This window comes from Ambystoma mexicanum, chromosome 13, assembly GCF_040938575.1.
Source record: "Ambystoma mexicanum isolate Mex_15411 chromosome 13, UKY_AmexF1_1, whole genome shotgun sequence".
NCBI classification, from domain to species: domain Eukaryota; kingdom Metazoa; phylum Chordata; class Amphibia; order Caudata; family Ambystomatidae; genus Ambystoma; species Ambystoma mexicanum.
Genome location: NC_090938.1, coordinates 740,249,635 through 740,262,524, shown reverse-complemented (window position 1 = coordinate 740,262,524; position 12,890 = coordinate 740,249,635). Strand labels below are relative to the sequence as shown.

The 12,890-nt window shown below is 49.4% G+C and overlaps 1 protein-coding gene across 1 annotated transcript in view; it reads right to left on the bottom strand.

Annotated features, from left to right (window-relative positions):
* The window catches only part of LOC138521872 (transmembrane protein 268-like), a 235,660-nt gene that overhangs the window by 43,252 nt on the left and 179,518 nt on the right, over positions 1-12,890 (bottom strand). Inside the window, exons 4-5 of the mRNA XM_069635024.1 lie at positions 3,701-3,808; positions 3,210-3,371 (exon numbers count right to left, since the gene is read on the bottom strand). Of these exons, the coding sequence (XP_069491125.1) occupies positions 3,210-3,371; positions 3,701-3,808 (270 nt within the window). The remainder of the gene's footprint in view (positions 1-3,209; positions 3,372-3,700; positions 3,809-12,890) is intronic.

Below are 12,890 nucleotides of genomic sequence, written 5' to 3'. Positions count from 1 at the left end.
CCATTTTCCTTTCGGGGAGGGGTGTTCAGCTTCTTATATTTTCTACCGCCCTGCATCCTCTTCTTTGCGGCCCGCAGGCCTCTGGGCCGCCGCTGTTGTTCCAGGGGTCCGTCTCCGCCCCCTCTGGGTTCCCTGTCCCGTCTTCACCTTTGATGACCGGGAGCACCTGGAGGGCCTCTTTCCCACTGGTTACTCAATAGTCCACCTCTCTGCACTCAAACGTTAGTGCAAAAGGGAAGGACCAGCGATATCTGATGTCCTTGTCGGAGAGCCATTGCATGAGTTGGCGGCAGTCTCTGCGATGGGCCAATGTCAGGACTGAGAGATCTTGAAACACCTTGATTGTGTCGCCCTCATAGATGAAGCTCCCCAGACATTTTGGTTTTTCAAGAACTTCCATCTTCTCCCTGTATCTGAGGAAGCAAACTACTATGGATCTTGGGCCTCTGTCCCCTCCGCCTCTGCGCCCTTTCCAGCTGTACCTCTTTGCCCCCTTCAAGTGCAAACAGTTGATTAATCAGGCCTTACACCTTTCGTCCAACTTCTGTCGGAGACTCCCCTTTCTGTTCACTCACTCCGAGGATAGGTAGATTATTGGGTCTCTCTCTATTTTCCAAGTCGTCCATCTTCAATAGGGTCTCTTCTTCTTTCAATTCTAAGTCTGTCAGACGTGCTTCATATTTCATGTTAAGGACGTCCATTTGCAGGTGGTTATGCTAGAGTCCCTCCATTTTGTCCTCCAGTTTATCCACCCTCCATTTGAGGTTGCATATTGAAGCTTGAATGTCTGTTCTTATTGCTTTGATCTCTTGGAGTATATCCTTCAGGGCCTACGGAAGTGCTGCAGTGACAACATCCCTATGTGGGGGGTTTCTCTGAGGTAGTGGTCTGTCTTTTTGTCTCCTCCAGGGCAACTCCCTGGTGTTCAGTCTGGGTGTAGCTCTCTGTCCTTTAGGGCCAGGTGCTGCTAGGTATGAGGGGGGCACGGTCCTTTGCTCTTTGTGTCTTAGCGAGGGCTAGGTGTCCCGACCTGGTCTTTGATGTCTGTCTCCCTATACTTCTGGTGTCCGGTGATGGGGCCCAAGGGTGGGATCTAATGGTGTTGTGGGGGCACCCGTAGGGCCGCAATCTAGTGTCTGGACGACCGTCGCCTGTAACCCCAAACTGCGTAGGGTATACTTGGGTTATGTGCTGAACCCCTCCTTGAGCGGGCTTCTGTAGTGTTGGTGATTTGTCCTCTCCCGTTTTTGAAGGTGTGGGTTCTTAGACCAGAACCTCTACTTTATGGCGTCTCGTTCCTCTACCCGGGCAGCTCCGGGCACCCAAACACTCCTGGGGTATGCCCGAGACAGGGGGCTCAGCTCGCGTCCAGAGTTGTGGGAAGTCACTGTGATGAGTGTCCTCTGAGTACTCCACCGCACTCCTCCGTGCTGTGCCTTGTCTCCTGAGGCCTCTCTTCTTGCTCGTTTGGGGTAGGCCGGTATCGGGGCTTTCTCCCTGGGCGTTCTGCAGGAAGTGCCTCAGGTCACCTACTTGTGGGGGCACTGTGCCCCTGCTCCCAGCCAGGCCACCCTCACTTTACAGATCAATGTCCCCTGCGGGTTCCCGCTATGCCGCACTGGGCCCTCTGGACTCTCTCAAGGTAAAAAGTGCCCTTGTGGCTACTTCCGTCGGAACCATGCAGGGTATGTAATCCCTCATTGGACATTCAAGTGTCAGCCGCAGTGGGGTGCCTCCGGTCCCAACATGGAATCATCCTCTAAGTGCACAGCCTTTGCCTTCCCTGGGTTGGGTGGGAGTTCAGGCCTCTACGTGGTAGCTGGGCCTTCAGGCGGGGGTATGGTCCGGGGTGGGCCCCCGGAGGAGTTTACTACGTAACGTTACGCAGTGTGTTCACCTTCCGAATTTCAGTTTCACTCACTGGGCCCAGGTCTCCCTTCACACGGTATTCTCTGTCCTCTCCTTTCCTGCCGGGTCCTTCCCCCAGCGTAACGGACCTGTGACGCTCTCTCCCCGCAGCTTCACTCCTGGGCGGCGGTCCTTCTAACGTGGGGATCAGGTGCACGCCGAGTCCCCTCTACCCCTCTTCCATGGAACTCCTCACCTTCTTGGGCTGCTCGCTGAAGGGGTGTGGGGCCTTGGCTCCTCCGTAACAATGTCTCCTCTTGTGGCCAGCCATGCAGTGGTGTGGGGGGTTGTGGGCTTGCCGTAGGTGCTGGAGTGGAGTCCCTGAGGCCTTCTCTAGTGAGGGCCAAAGACTGCTCCGTTCCTGCCGTGAACTTCCTGGGGCTGCCCGTCCCAGTCCCTGCTGGAAGTCTTCAAAATGTTCACGGGCCTCCGGGGGCAGGTCTCCAGGCCCCAGTTCCCACACCTGCAGTTGTTTGGGGGCCGCTGAGGGTCCGGGGGATGCCCCGACTGTTGTTCCGGGCTGCCGCAGAGGTCCGTGGCCACCACCACTCGATCCTCGCCACAGAGTGAGATGCCCGGATCACAGGCGCCAGGGTTCTCTCGCCTTCTGGGTTTGAGCTCTTGCGTCGCCCGTCCCGGTCTCCGGTTTTGGCTCAACTTGAGGGGGGTGGGGGGGGTCACTGTTCTCAACGCCACCAGTGCCGCGGGGGTTCCGAGGTGCACCAGGCAGCCCGTTCTCCGCCAGGGGGAGAACAAGCTTCAGCAGGCCCAACGGCTGAACAAGGAGCAATGTCCTCATGCGTCCATACTGGTACGCGCCCCCTAGCGGTCCGCCCAAAGAATGTTTTTATAGTCAGATGTTGCTTCCATATCAGTGCTTTAATATTTGTACTTTATTTGTGTAAGGTTCCAGTGTAAGTATTATAGAGGCATGTCAACACGTGTTTTGTGCAGCCTATAAGTGCTTTTTCAAGCCTAGTAGCACTTATGGGACATCCAATTGAACCAGCATATCTAGGGCCCGAGGTGTGCCTGCTTCTGAACCCACATATCTAGGACCTGAGGTGTGCCTGCTTCTGAACCCGCATATCTAGGGCCCGAGGTGTGCCTGCTTCTGTGTCAATCTTGACCCAGGAACTATTCTGAACACACTAATCTGAGTTAGGGACATACTATGAAGTCAATTTAAAGTATATTTGACTGCACGAGGGATCCGAGTTTCACCTTTCTCTCATCACATCCAGGCTCTGAGCAGCAGGGTATCTTGCCATGGTGGCAGTGCAGCAACTCCAGGAGCTTACCTTGCCATGGTGGCAGTGCAGCACCATAATGATGGTCCCTGTGACCATGACAGCGGCTGCACTGAGGGCCAAACAGAAGGCACCAAAGTACTCCTTCGAGAAGGCGGTGCCCAGCAGGTGGAAGGAGGAGAAGAGGCTACACCAGATCACAAGGTAGAGCACCTGGTGGGCAAGAGGGAATCAAGTTTAGCATCATGTCAATCCATGGCTGGATCTCCTCCCACTTCCCAAGCACTGGCAATTGGGCACAATTCCTGCAACTACTGGGAATCTCAAGCACATAAATGCCTTTGGACCCTAGAGACCACATTGGCGTCCAGAGGCACAGGGACCCTCCCTCCCCCACTGGGAACCGTTGGCCCATGGACCACCACTGGCTCAGTGACTCCACCAAAAAACACAGTGTCAGTAAACACCACTGGGAACTTATGATACAGTGGTCACCTTAGAACTAAATAGGGACCCTCACAAACAACTTGATGCATACTCACAGGAGCCAGGAGGGTGAGGAAGAGGGTGGAGTTGAAAAAGAGGTACCGCCTCAGTTCAGGGGCGTCGATGGCCCGGCGTAGGGGGAGCTCAAAGTCTTCTGGTGGCACCTGGGAAATAATGAGATACAGTGAGGAAGAAAAAGAGGGCATTACAAAAGGAGGGAGGGAGTAGAGAGAGTGGGACAGAGGGCCAGGGAATGGCAGGGGTAAATTATGACGGTGGGAGAAGAGAAGAGTGAGTGAGAGAAATGACGAACAATGGTGCAAGATTGAGAAAGAGAAGACAAAGGAAGTGAAAAGGGACACCAGCGATGAGGAAAAGGAGAGGACAGAACACAGGAAGGAGACAGAGTAATTTGATATTGGGGGGTCGGCAACATTGATAAAGGAAGTGAGAAGAAAGGGTGGGGGTAGCAGGGAGGAAGTGATAAAGCAGTCAAAACAGAAGAACAAAGGGTCAGAAGGAATAAGGAGGGTGGGAAAGGTGAGGGACCAAAGGAGTTAGAAAGCAAAAGATGAAAACGCAACATTGATTGAGAGTAAGTGAGAAGAGCAAGATACAAGAATGAGAAAAAGGGTGTAGGAACAACAGGAATTACAGGAACAGAGGAGTGTGACAGACAGCGTGTTTGAGGCAAAGGTGAAACATAAACACAATGTGAGAATAAGAGATGGTATGGAGAAAGAGTGATCGGGTGTAGAAATAGAATGATGGAGTCAGAATGGAAGTAACAACGCATGAGAAATGAGAGTGCAAAGGGGTGACAGTGGACGAATTTGAGGAAGAGTATGGGATTAGGTAGAGGAAGGGAACAGAAACGAGAAATTATATGAGAGACAAAACAAATAGATAAATAAGTCATGAGCCTTGAGATCCCTTTCACAGAAAATCTATCACTACTTTATACTTGGAACAGTTTCTGTTAGGGAGAATTATTTCTTTGCTAAGTTCCTCCGACTTTAGAGACCCCAGCTCTTTTGCTGGACTTAGGACTTTTTAATTTTAACTCCTGAGGGAGCAGGACCTTTTCGTCACTCTCTCATGTGTTTTCCCCTGCTTTGGATTTTGTGTTTTCACTGTTTTTGGAGTCCGACAAACTCCATAGGCATCTGCTTTTGTATGGTGACACACAGCACCTTCAGTGCAGTGTCAATGAGAAATCTTTTGGAATTCTCTGAGGGAACTACTGTTCCGAAAAATATTAAGGTGAAATTGATTTTACTTACCTTTTCCTTTTGTAGGTCCAGCACACACCATCTATGTGCTGGGGGTTACTTAGTAGCCCCTTATCCTATTTTCTCATGTCATATTTTTTTGTTCCCTCACTACTTTAAATGGTTGGTGCCAGTGGTTTAATTTTTACTACCATTGTGCTTTTCTACCGCAGACTGAACCCTCATCTGCAGTACAGCACCCATGGGTGTCCATTTTGTCAAAATGGACCCCGTCTTCTTTTTTTGCCATTTTCTGTTTGTGAGGTCTTTCTTGGCTTTTACTCTGTGCGTTGAGACAGAGTTGAGCCCTTTGTGTGTTTTGCCTTTGGCAGGCTTCAGCCCTGAAGCCCGCCCCTGGCTCCAGTGTGTCTGGAAGCGCAGGAAATGAGGGAGGGTCCCGAAACTCCCCTGTACTTTGTCTCTAGGAATGTCTGAACAAAACCAGTCCCGATTGGCCGGCTGAAAGGACAGTCACCCTGCTGTGTGATTGACAGCCTAGGCAGTGAATGAATGGGAAACTTGCTTAAAGGCAAGGGTTTTGGGACTAGAGGCAGAGCCGACCACTGGAAGAAACATCCGAAGCAGAAATCGTGAAGAGAAGCCCGCTGCAACATCCTGGACCTCAAATTATCAGTGAAGCCCTGCTGCTGTGATAACCTCCTTTTTCGAATCGACAGAGAAGCTCTGAATGGGACGACTTCTCCCCTTGGGCTGGTGGGAGCAACTAGCCCCTCGACGAGCTCCACTTTGGCGCAATCCCCGACTTGCTGTGTGTTTCCAAACCTCATCAAAACAGGTTCATCCCTGTTCCTCTAAAACCCTCAAGGACGGTTGTTAGTCAATTAGTCGAATATAAATGGTCGACAGGACAAATGGTCGACACCAAAACGTCGACAGGTCAAATGATCAAATTTTTTTTGTTTTTTTCACAATTTCTTTTTTTGGGGGGTGGGGGGGTCCCCTCCCTGGGGGGGTCCCCTCCCCAACCCCCCTTTTTCTTTTGCTAAAAACCACTTTTTTTCCCTAAACGAAAACTTAAAATATATATATATAAATAAATAAAAAATTTGATCATTTGTCCTGTCGACCAAATTGTGTCGACCATTTGTCTGTCGACCATTTGTCTGTCGACCATTTGACTAGACACCCTCAAGGACCACATTGATACCCTCGGTCTGGCCCTTGCCGACTTCTGCAACCACTCCTTTGCCTCAGGATCATTACCCTCCCCTCTTAAGCACTCCCTTGTGCATCCTCTCCTCAAGAAAGCCACAGCGGATCCCTCTTGTCCTGCCAACTATCGCCCAATTTCTATTACCCCCTTCTTGGGCAAACTCTTTGAAATGCTGGCCATCTCTCAGCTAAACCTTCACTCTGATTCTGTTGGCTGTCTCCATGACCATCAGTTTGGCTTCAGATCTGGCAGAAGCACAGAAACTGCTCTCCTGAACATCCGTGAAGATCTGCTTTCCAACCTTGACTCTAGCATGCCCTCTTTTCTCATCCTACTTGATCTCTCCTCTGCCTTCGACAAGGTCAACCATATGTTCCTGCTCAACCATCTCTGGGATAACTTGGGCATCACCGATCAGGCTCTGGCCTGGCTGACCTCTTTCCTCCCTGATCGACCCTCCCAGGGCCAACTTGGGTCCTTCCTATTATCTATCTTCCTCTCCACCTGTGGTGTTCCCCAGGGGTCTAAACTCTCGCCCTGGCTTTTCAACCAATACCTGGAAACTCTCGCCCGCTGTATTGCCATTTTCTGCTCAAACTTCCAGTGCTACGCAGACAACACTCAACTCATTTTCAGGCTTCCCTCAGCCACTTCCTCCACCTCTCTCATCACTGATTGCCTAACTGCCATTCAAGATTGGTGTGCCGCCAACGATCTTTGTCTTAATGCCAGCAAGACGGAGATCCTCCTCATTGGCACACCATCACCTTCCTTTCCCCTCGCTCTCTGGCCGGCCTCCCTTGGCCCTCCTCCTATCCCCATCTGTGAGGCCAAGAACCTTGGCATCACCTTTGATTCCACACTCTCCTTCTCCGCCCACATCGTTGATGTATCAAAAAAGTCAAACTTCCTACTGCACCTCTTCAGAGGTATTGTTCCTTTCCTCTCATTCCCCCAGAAGCTCACTGTCTCCCAAGCTCTGGTTCTCTCTAAGTTGGACTATTGCAACAGCCTCTTTCTTAATCTACCTGCCTCATTTTTCCACCATTTACAACTTATCCAGAACAGGACTGCAAGACTTGTCCTTGGCCTCAAGCCCTGGGATCGTATCTCTCCAGCTCTGAAATCTCTCCATTGGCTCCCAGTGGACGCAAGGATTACATTCAAAACCCTCTGCATTGTCCACAAGGCTTTCTGGGACCTGGGTCCAAAATACCTTCAGCTATCCCTCTGCAAATACCTCCCATCTCGAGCACTCCGCTCCTCTACCTCCAACTCCCTCAGGGTCAGTCGTTTCTCAAAGAAACGAGCTGGGGGTAGATCTCTGTCTTCGGCTGGGGCCTCCCTCTGGAACAGCCTCCCTGCAACTCTAAAACTTGAAGAGAACCATCTCCAGTTCCGGAAGCAGCTCAAAACCTTCCTCTTTGCTTCTGCCTTCTCGACTCCTCTCCCCTGTTGATTCTACTCTCCCTCGGCACCATGCACCTGGCCAGCCTCTGTCCTCCGGGCCCAGGTACCTGATCATCTTGCCACCCTCACGCACTGCCTCCGGGCCACCCCTTGCACTGGGGTCAATATCTGTACCCATCCAGCCCTCCCCTTTTCTTCCTGCACTCAGACCTACCCAGCCTGCTGCCATAAATCCAGCACTTGCCACTTGCTGGCTGCACTCCCAGTGTTTGTTGCCTTTTTATTTATTATTATTTTTGTTTTTTCCTTCTCGCTCCGCACTCTTTTTGTTCCCCCTTCCATGCACTTCTCGCCCTTCCCCCTCTACCCTGCACTTGCGCGTTCTCAATGTCACTGGGCCTAGTGAGATTGTTGTTTTTGTTCTCCCCTGTTGCCCTTCCATTGCCTTGTCATGCTCTGAAACACTTGTGTACGAGCACGATAGAAATAAAATATCAATATCTCCAGTCTTGCAGAAGCCCAATGCCAGGGGTCGAGTGTCCACAACCGAGTGCAACGTTGTCCGCGGGACAAATCCAGCCAAAATCTCCAGGAGCCTCCTAAGGGCACTCCAGAAGATGGAAATCCCTCACCAGAGTCCCCTCACCAGAGTCCAGGACCGAAGGAACCAGGAAAGTCCAACCGGAGATATTCGATATGCATCAGTGCCATTTGTGAAGTGCTAAAACCGCAAAGTGCCACTGAATCGAAGAGAGCCGGTAGCTGCCAACGACGTAACCGAGTACTGCTGCAGGAGCCCTTCAGATGTCCTCCCTCTTATCCCCATGACTGAGGCTCAGGAACCAGGGTCTGTATAACTGTAGCAAGAAGTTATCCAGCTGGACCACTTTTCTTCTAACCAGAGGCACTGTTTGGGCTTGCGGGTACTTACCTTCTTAAGTCGTGCTGTCTCACTTTTTGCACTTGCCTAACTTTCCGAGTTGATTTCAGCTCCCTTTGCACAGGCTTAACAGCTTGTGCGCCTACAGTGATTTTCTGAACGATCTGACTTTGGTAATAGACTTTTATCCAAGAAGTGCATTAGAAAGAACGATTGACTTTGTCCAAATGAGTTTGGCTGTCCTGGGTCCCTAAAGCAACTCTTCTAAATCCATTGACTTTGGCATTGCTTGTCCCTCCATAGGTTGTAGCTTGTTGTATACTGTTACTGCTGGGAAAGGTTTTACTAGACTTCATTGGAGGATTCAGTTGTCCTCGCCTTTTTAAGAAACTGTTCTATACTTTTTATTTACCCTTACGCTTTCTTTCTGCAACCCAGAGTCTACAAAGTATATTGGTGTGATATATAAATGCAAATACTATCCTTATAATTGAAGTCACTTCAGGGTGTAAGAGAAATGTATTGAGCATAACCAAAGAATATTCACCTGCTTTACTGATTCTGTAAAGTATTTCCAAAGCTTACTTGAACCGTTACAGAGAATTGCCTTTTTAAAGAATGCTTATTTAAAACTGATGTTAAATAAATAAATATTTATAACTGAAACCTTTGAGTGTAAGTGTTACTTGGCTACTTGTATTGATGGATTTAATTGGTCCAGCTCTACAGCTCACATTTACTCCTCCTGAGATAGGCCTGGCTGCTCAGTCACACTAACAACTTGTGTAGTACAGACATATACCAAAAGGTGGGTTACCTAATACCAAGCAGTTAAGTCTTGTGTACTCACACCCAGTGTGACTGCACCAACTCTTACACAAAACAGTTTACCCAACCCCTCTCTAGACCCCTGGACACACTGCCTCCTTGGCAGTGAAGGTGGGGACACACTGCCTCCTTGGCAGTGAAGGTGGGGACTCATGGCCTCCTTGCCAGTGAAGGTGGGGACACATTGCCTCCTTGGTAGTGGTAGTGAAGGTGGGCCCCTGCAGTGCTTTTCCTCCTTTGAAACCCGTCTCCCTCCACTGCAGGGGAGAGAATGTGTTTGTTTAGAATGAAACAGTTCCCCAGAAGGGGAGCAGTTAATGGGTTACTGAGAGGGAGCAGCCGACCATTCTGCTGTGTGGTAGAAAAGCTTTTCCAGAATATGCTGCTGGCAGAAAGAAGGCTTGAGTTGGGAGGACCAATTTGGGACCCAGACCTTGCTGGTCTGATGAACCAGGCAAAGACTTCAAAGTGTACTCTTTCAGAACTGGTGGCCAAGGAAGAGAGGCCCCAGGCTTGGCCTCTCTGGATTGAGACATCTTTCCTCCCTGATACGACAACAAAGGTGGTCTTCCAGAATCTTGACCTCGCACGATTAAGCACATCTCCCTCCCTGGCACAGAGCTGGTCCAGTTTGACTCTTTCTATTTTATCCATTGAGACACTCTCCCACTTTGGAACTGAAGGTGGTCTCCCTCAGTATTAGGCACTTCATTGAGAAGATTTGGCTTCCCGGCACAGAAGGTGGTCTCCTACAGAATAGGTCTTCCCCCACTGAATGTCCTCCTTCCTGCTACTGAAGGGGTCTTCCCCTGCTGAGATGCTCTCCCTCCTTGGTGCTGTAGCCGAGGCTCTTTCTCTGTAGAACCCAGGTTGGTTTCACTCAGTTGATTCTCTCTCTCCCTGGTAATGTAGTTGGTCGCCCTCCATTGATAAGCTCTTTCTGTAATGCACTGTGTTCTTTTCCCTCTAATGAGATACTGTCACTTCCTGGCACTGTAGCTGTTCTCTATTAATATGCTCTCTCTAATGCACAAGGTTGGTCTTCCTTGGTCGAGTTGCTCTCCCACCCTGGTATTATAGCTGGTCTCCCTCTATTCATAGGCTCTTTCTCTGTAGCACTCAGATTGTTTTCACTCCTGTAAAATACTCTCCCTCCCTGTGGGGGGCAGTGTTCTTACTAAGCGTTGGTCTCTCCTCACTCTGGTACAGACGTTGTTCTTCCTGAAACTTGTTCTCGCCTGAATGGGTTCTAATGTCACTCCATGGTGGTTTCATTTGACCTCTGCCTTTGGTACAGGGTGTAGGCCTGCTCAGAATGTGTATCATGATCTTTCTTGGGCACTTACCAACCTAATAAAGTTGTGGCAGCAAGTACCTTATGTGTGTTCCCCACAACATACAGCCTTTCGAGACCTATACCTGTGGAAAAAACACCACCTGACAAAATGTTCTTTCTTTTCTATGGCAGGAGACACACAGCACTGCACATAAGTAGAACAAGTATGGAGTAACCTCAGGTGGGGAGGAGTTGAGGTTGTTCTACTGCAGTGATCTATCGTATGGAAGGTGAGTGGTAAGTGGAGGTCAAAAGGCCAGAGAGCAGAGTCGTTGGACACAGAGATGGAAAGCTGCAGGGGAAATGCTAGAGGGAAGGTATGTGACACAGCAGGCAGCGGTGAGCAAGGACAGGTGGACTAGCCCAACTGCCGCACGCTGAGGAGACATGAGAGAATTGATTTATTTTATTTATAGCATTTAATATACGCCCAAACCCGGCACCATCACTGCGTAAATTACATACACGTGCTTGTCTGTTTACAGAGGTATTTACAATACAGGAAAGGTTAAAGGTAGAAGTAGTTATACTGCAGGCACTACAGTTCAAGGTACACAAAATAGAGTACTGGCAGAGCATTTCAGAGTACAGTGATCGCAGTGTGCTCACAGTGGCATTGTGGAGGCACTACTAGTTAAAATTTGTTGAAGAGTCATGTTTTGATAATACTCAAAGCGCTGATGGGAGGGCTCAGTTCTAATGTGCATGGGAAGGGAGTTCCAGATCTTAGGTGCAGCTACTGGGAAGCTAGCACCCCCTGCCCTAGAGCTCTTGAACCTTGGGACAAATAGGTGTGTGCTAGAGCCCGATCTGAGGGATCTAGGGGGCCTCATTGGTGATATATTTGTCTGTGATGATAAGCGTCTTAAATAGGATGCTAGCTTGGAAGGGTAGCCAGTGTGCCCCACCAGTAGAGCAGAAGCGAGAGAGAGAAACGAGAACCAGTCATTTGGGAGGCTCAGAGAAAAGAACTTATGAAGTAGCTTGAAACCCAGAGACATGTGAGGGAGATGATGGAGCCAGAGAGAAGGCCCTTGAATCCAAGGTATCTGGGGTTTGTGGGCTCCCTCTATGGTTCCCTCATTACCCTCGCATGTCTCTGATACGCAGGCTCCTCTCAAGTCTGTACTGGCAATAACATTAACATCTTGACTTGAAGAGAGGAGCCTGCGAATCAGAGACATGTGAGGGGCATGAAGGAACCAGAGAGGGAGCCCACAAACCCCAGATATGTGAGCCAGACAGCCAAACGAGAGGAATAGCTTGCAGGGAAGTGAGGAATGAACAATAGAAATGCCAAAGAGTAGAACACTGGAGAAACCCTGAACACTGAGCCCCGGTCATGGACACAGAGCAAGAACTGGGGTTGAAGCACATTCTTCAAAGAGCTGGCCAGTCAGAAATTGTTAGGAAGTTAAGAGATGGTTCAGTGAAACACTCAACTCTGACAAGGAGAGAGAGTCCCATACAAGAAGGATCATGACTGAAATGCTGCATTCTGGGAGGCAGTGCCGAATCCCAAAGATATAGGGAAATTAGGGGAGTAACACTGACATACTGAGGGCTGAGACAGGAAAGGATTCTAGTGCCAGAACTAAAGTAATTGGCATGATGCATTTTGGGAGACAAAACCCAACCCCAAAGATACAAAAACATTGGTACATTAAAACAGTGAACACAGGGAAAGAGAGAGTCCATTGCAGGAAAAATTGAAATGCTGCATTCTCGGAGACAAGAGACCAATTGTGGAACGCTACAGAAACAAGATAAGGATTATTGAAACACTGAACTCAGAGAAACAGCCCAATATTTATTTATTTAATTTGTTGATAGTGCCCAGACCCAAAGGTATCACAACGCTAGTACATACTTAGTAGTAAGCGATAGGCTGAAGTCATGACATGAACAGTACAGTTTTCCATTTTTTTCTAAAGACTAGGTAAAATGGCTCATCTTGGATGCAGGGAGGAAGGGCATTCCAGAGCGTAGGCGCTGTGACTGTGATGCTAGAACTCCCTGCTCTTTTTCTGGTGTATCTAGGCGTGGCTAAAGCCATGGTTGTGGATGAGCTCAGGCAGCGCAGTTTGGCACTTTTGCAGATGTGTTGGTTTAGTTAGGGAGGTGCAGTGTTGTGCATGCATTGGTGAGTAATAGATAGAATTATAAACTCGATGGAGGCTTTGATGGGTGGCCAGTGGGCATCCCGTCTTGCTTGCAAAATGTGGTCTGTATGCTTCATGCCCCAGGCAGCCCGAATGGCGTTATTTTGGATATGTTGCAGTTTGGTTATGTTTTTGTTAGAGGTGCCCGAGAGAATGGCGTTGCAATAATCCAGTTGACTTCCAAT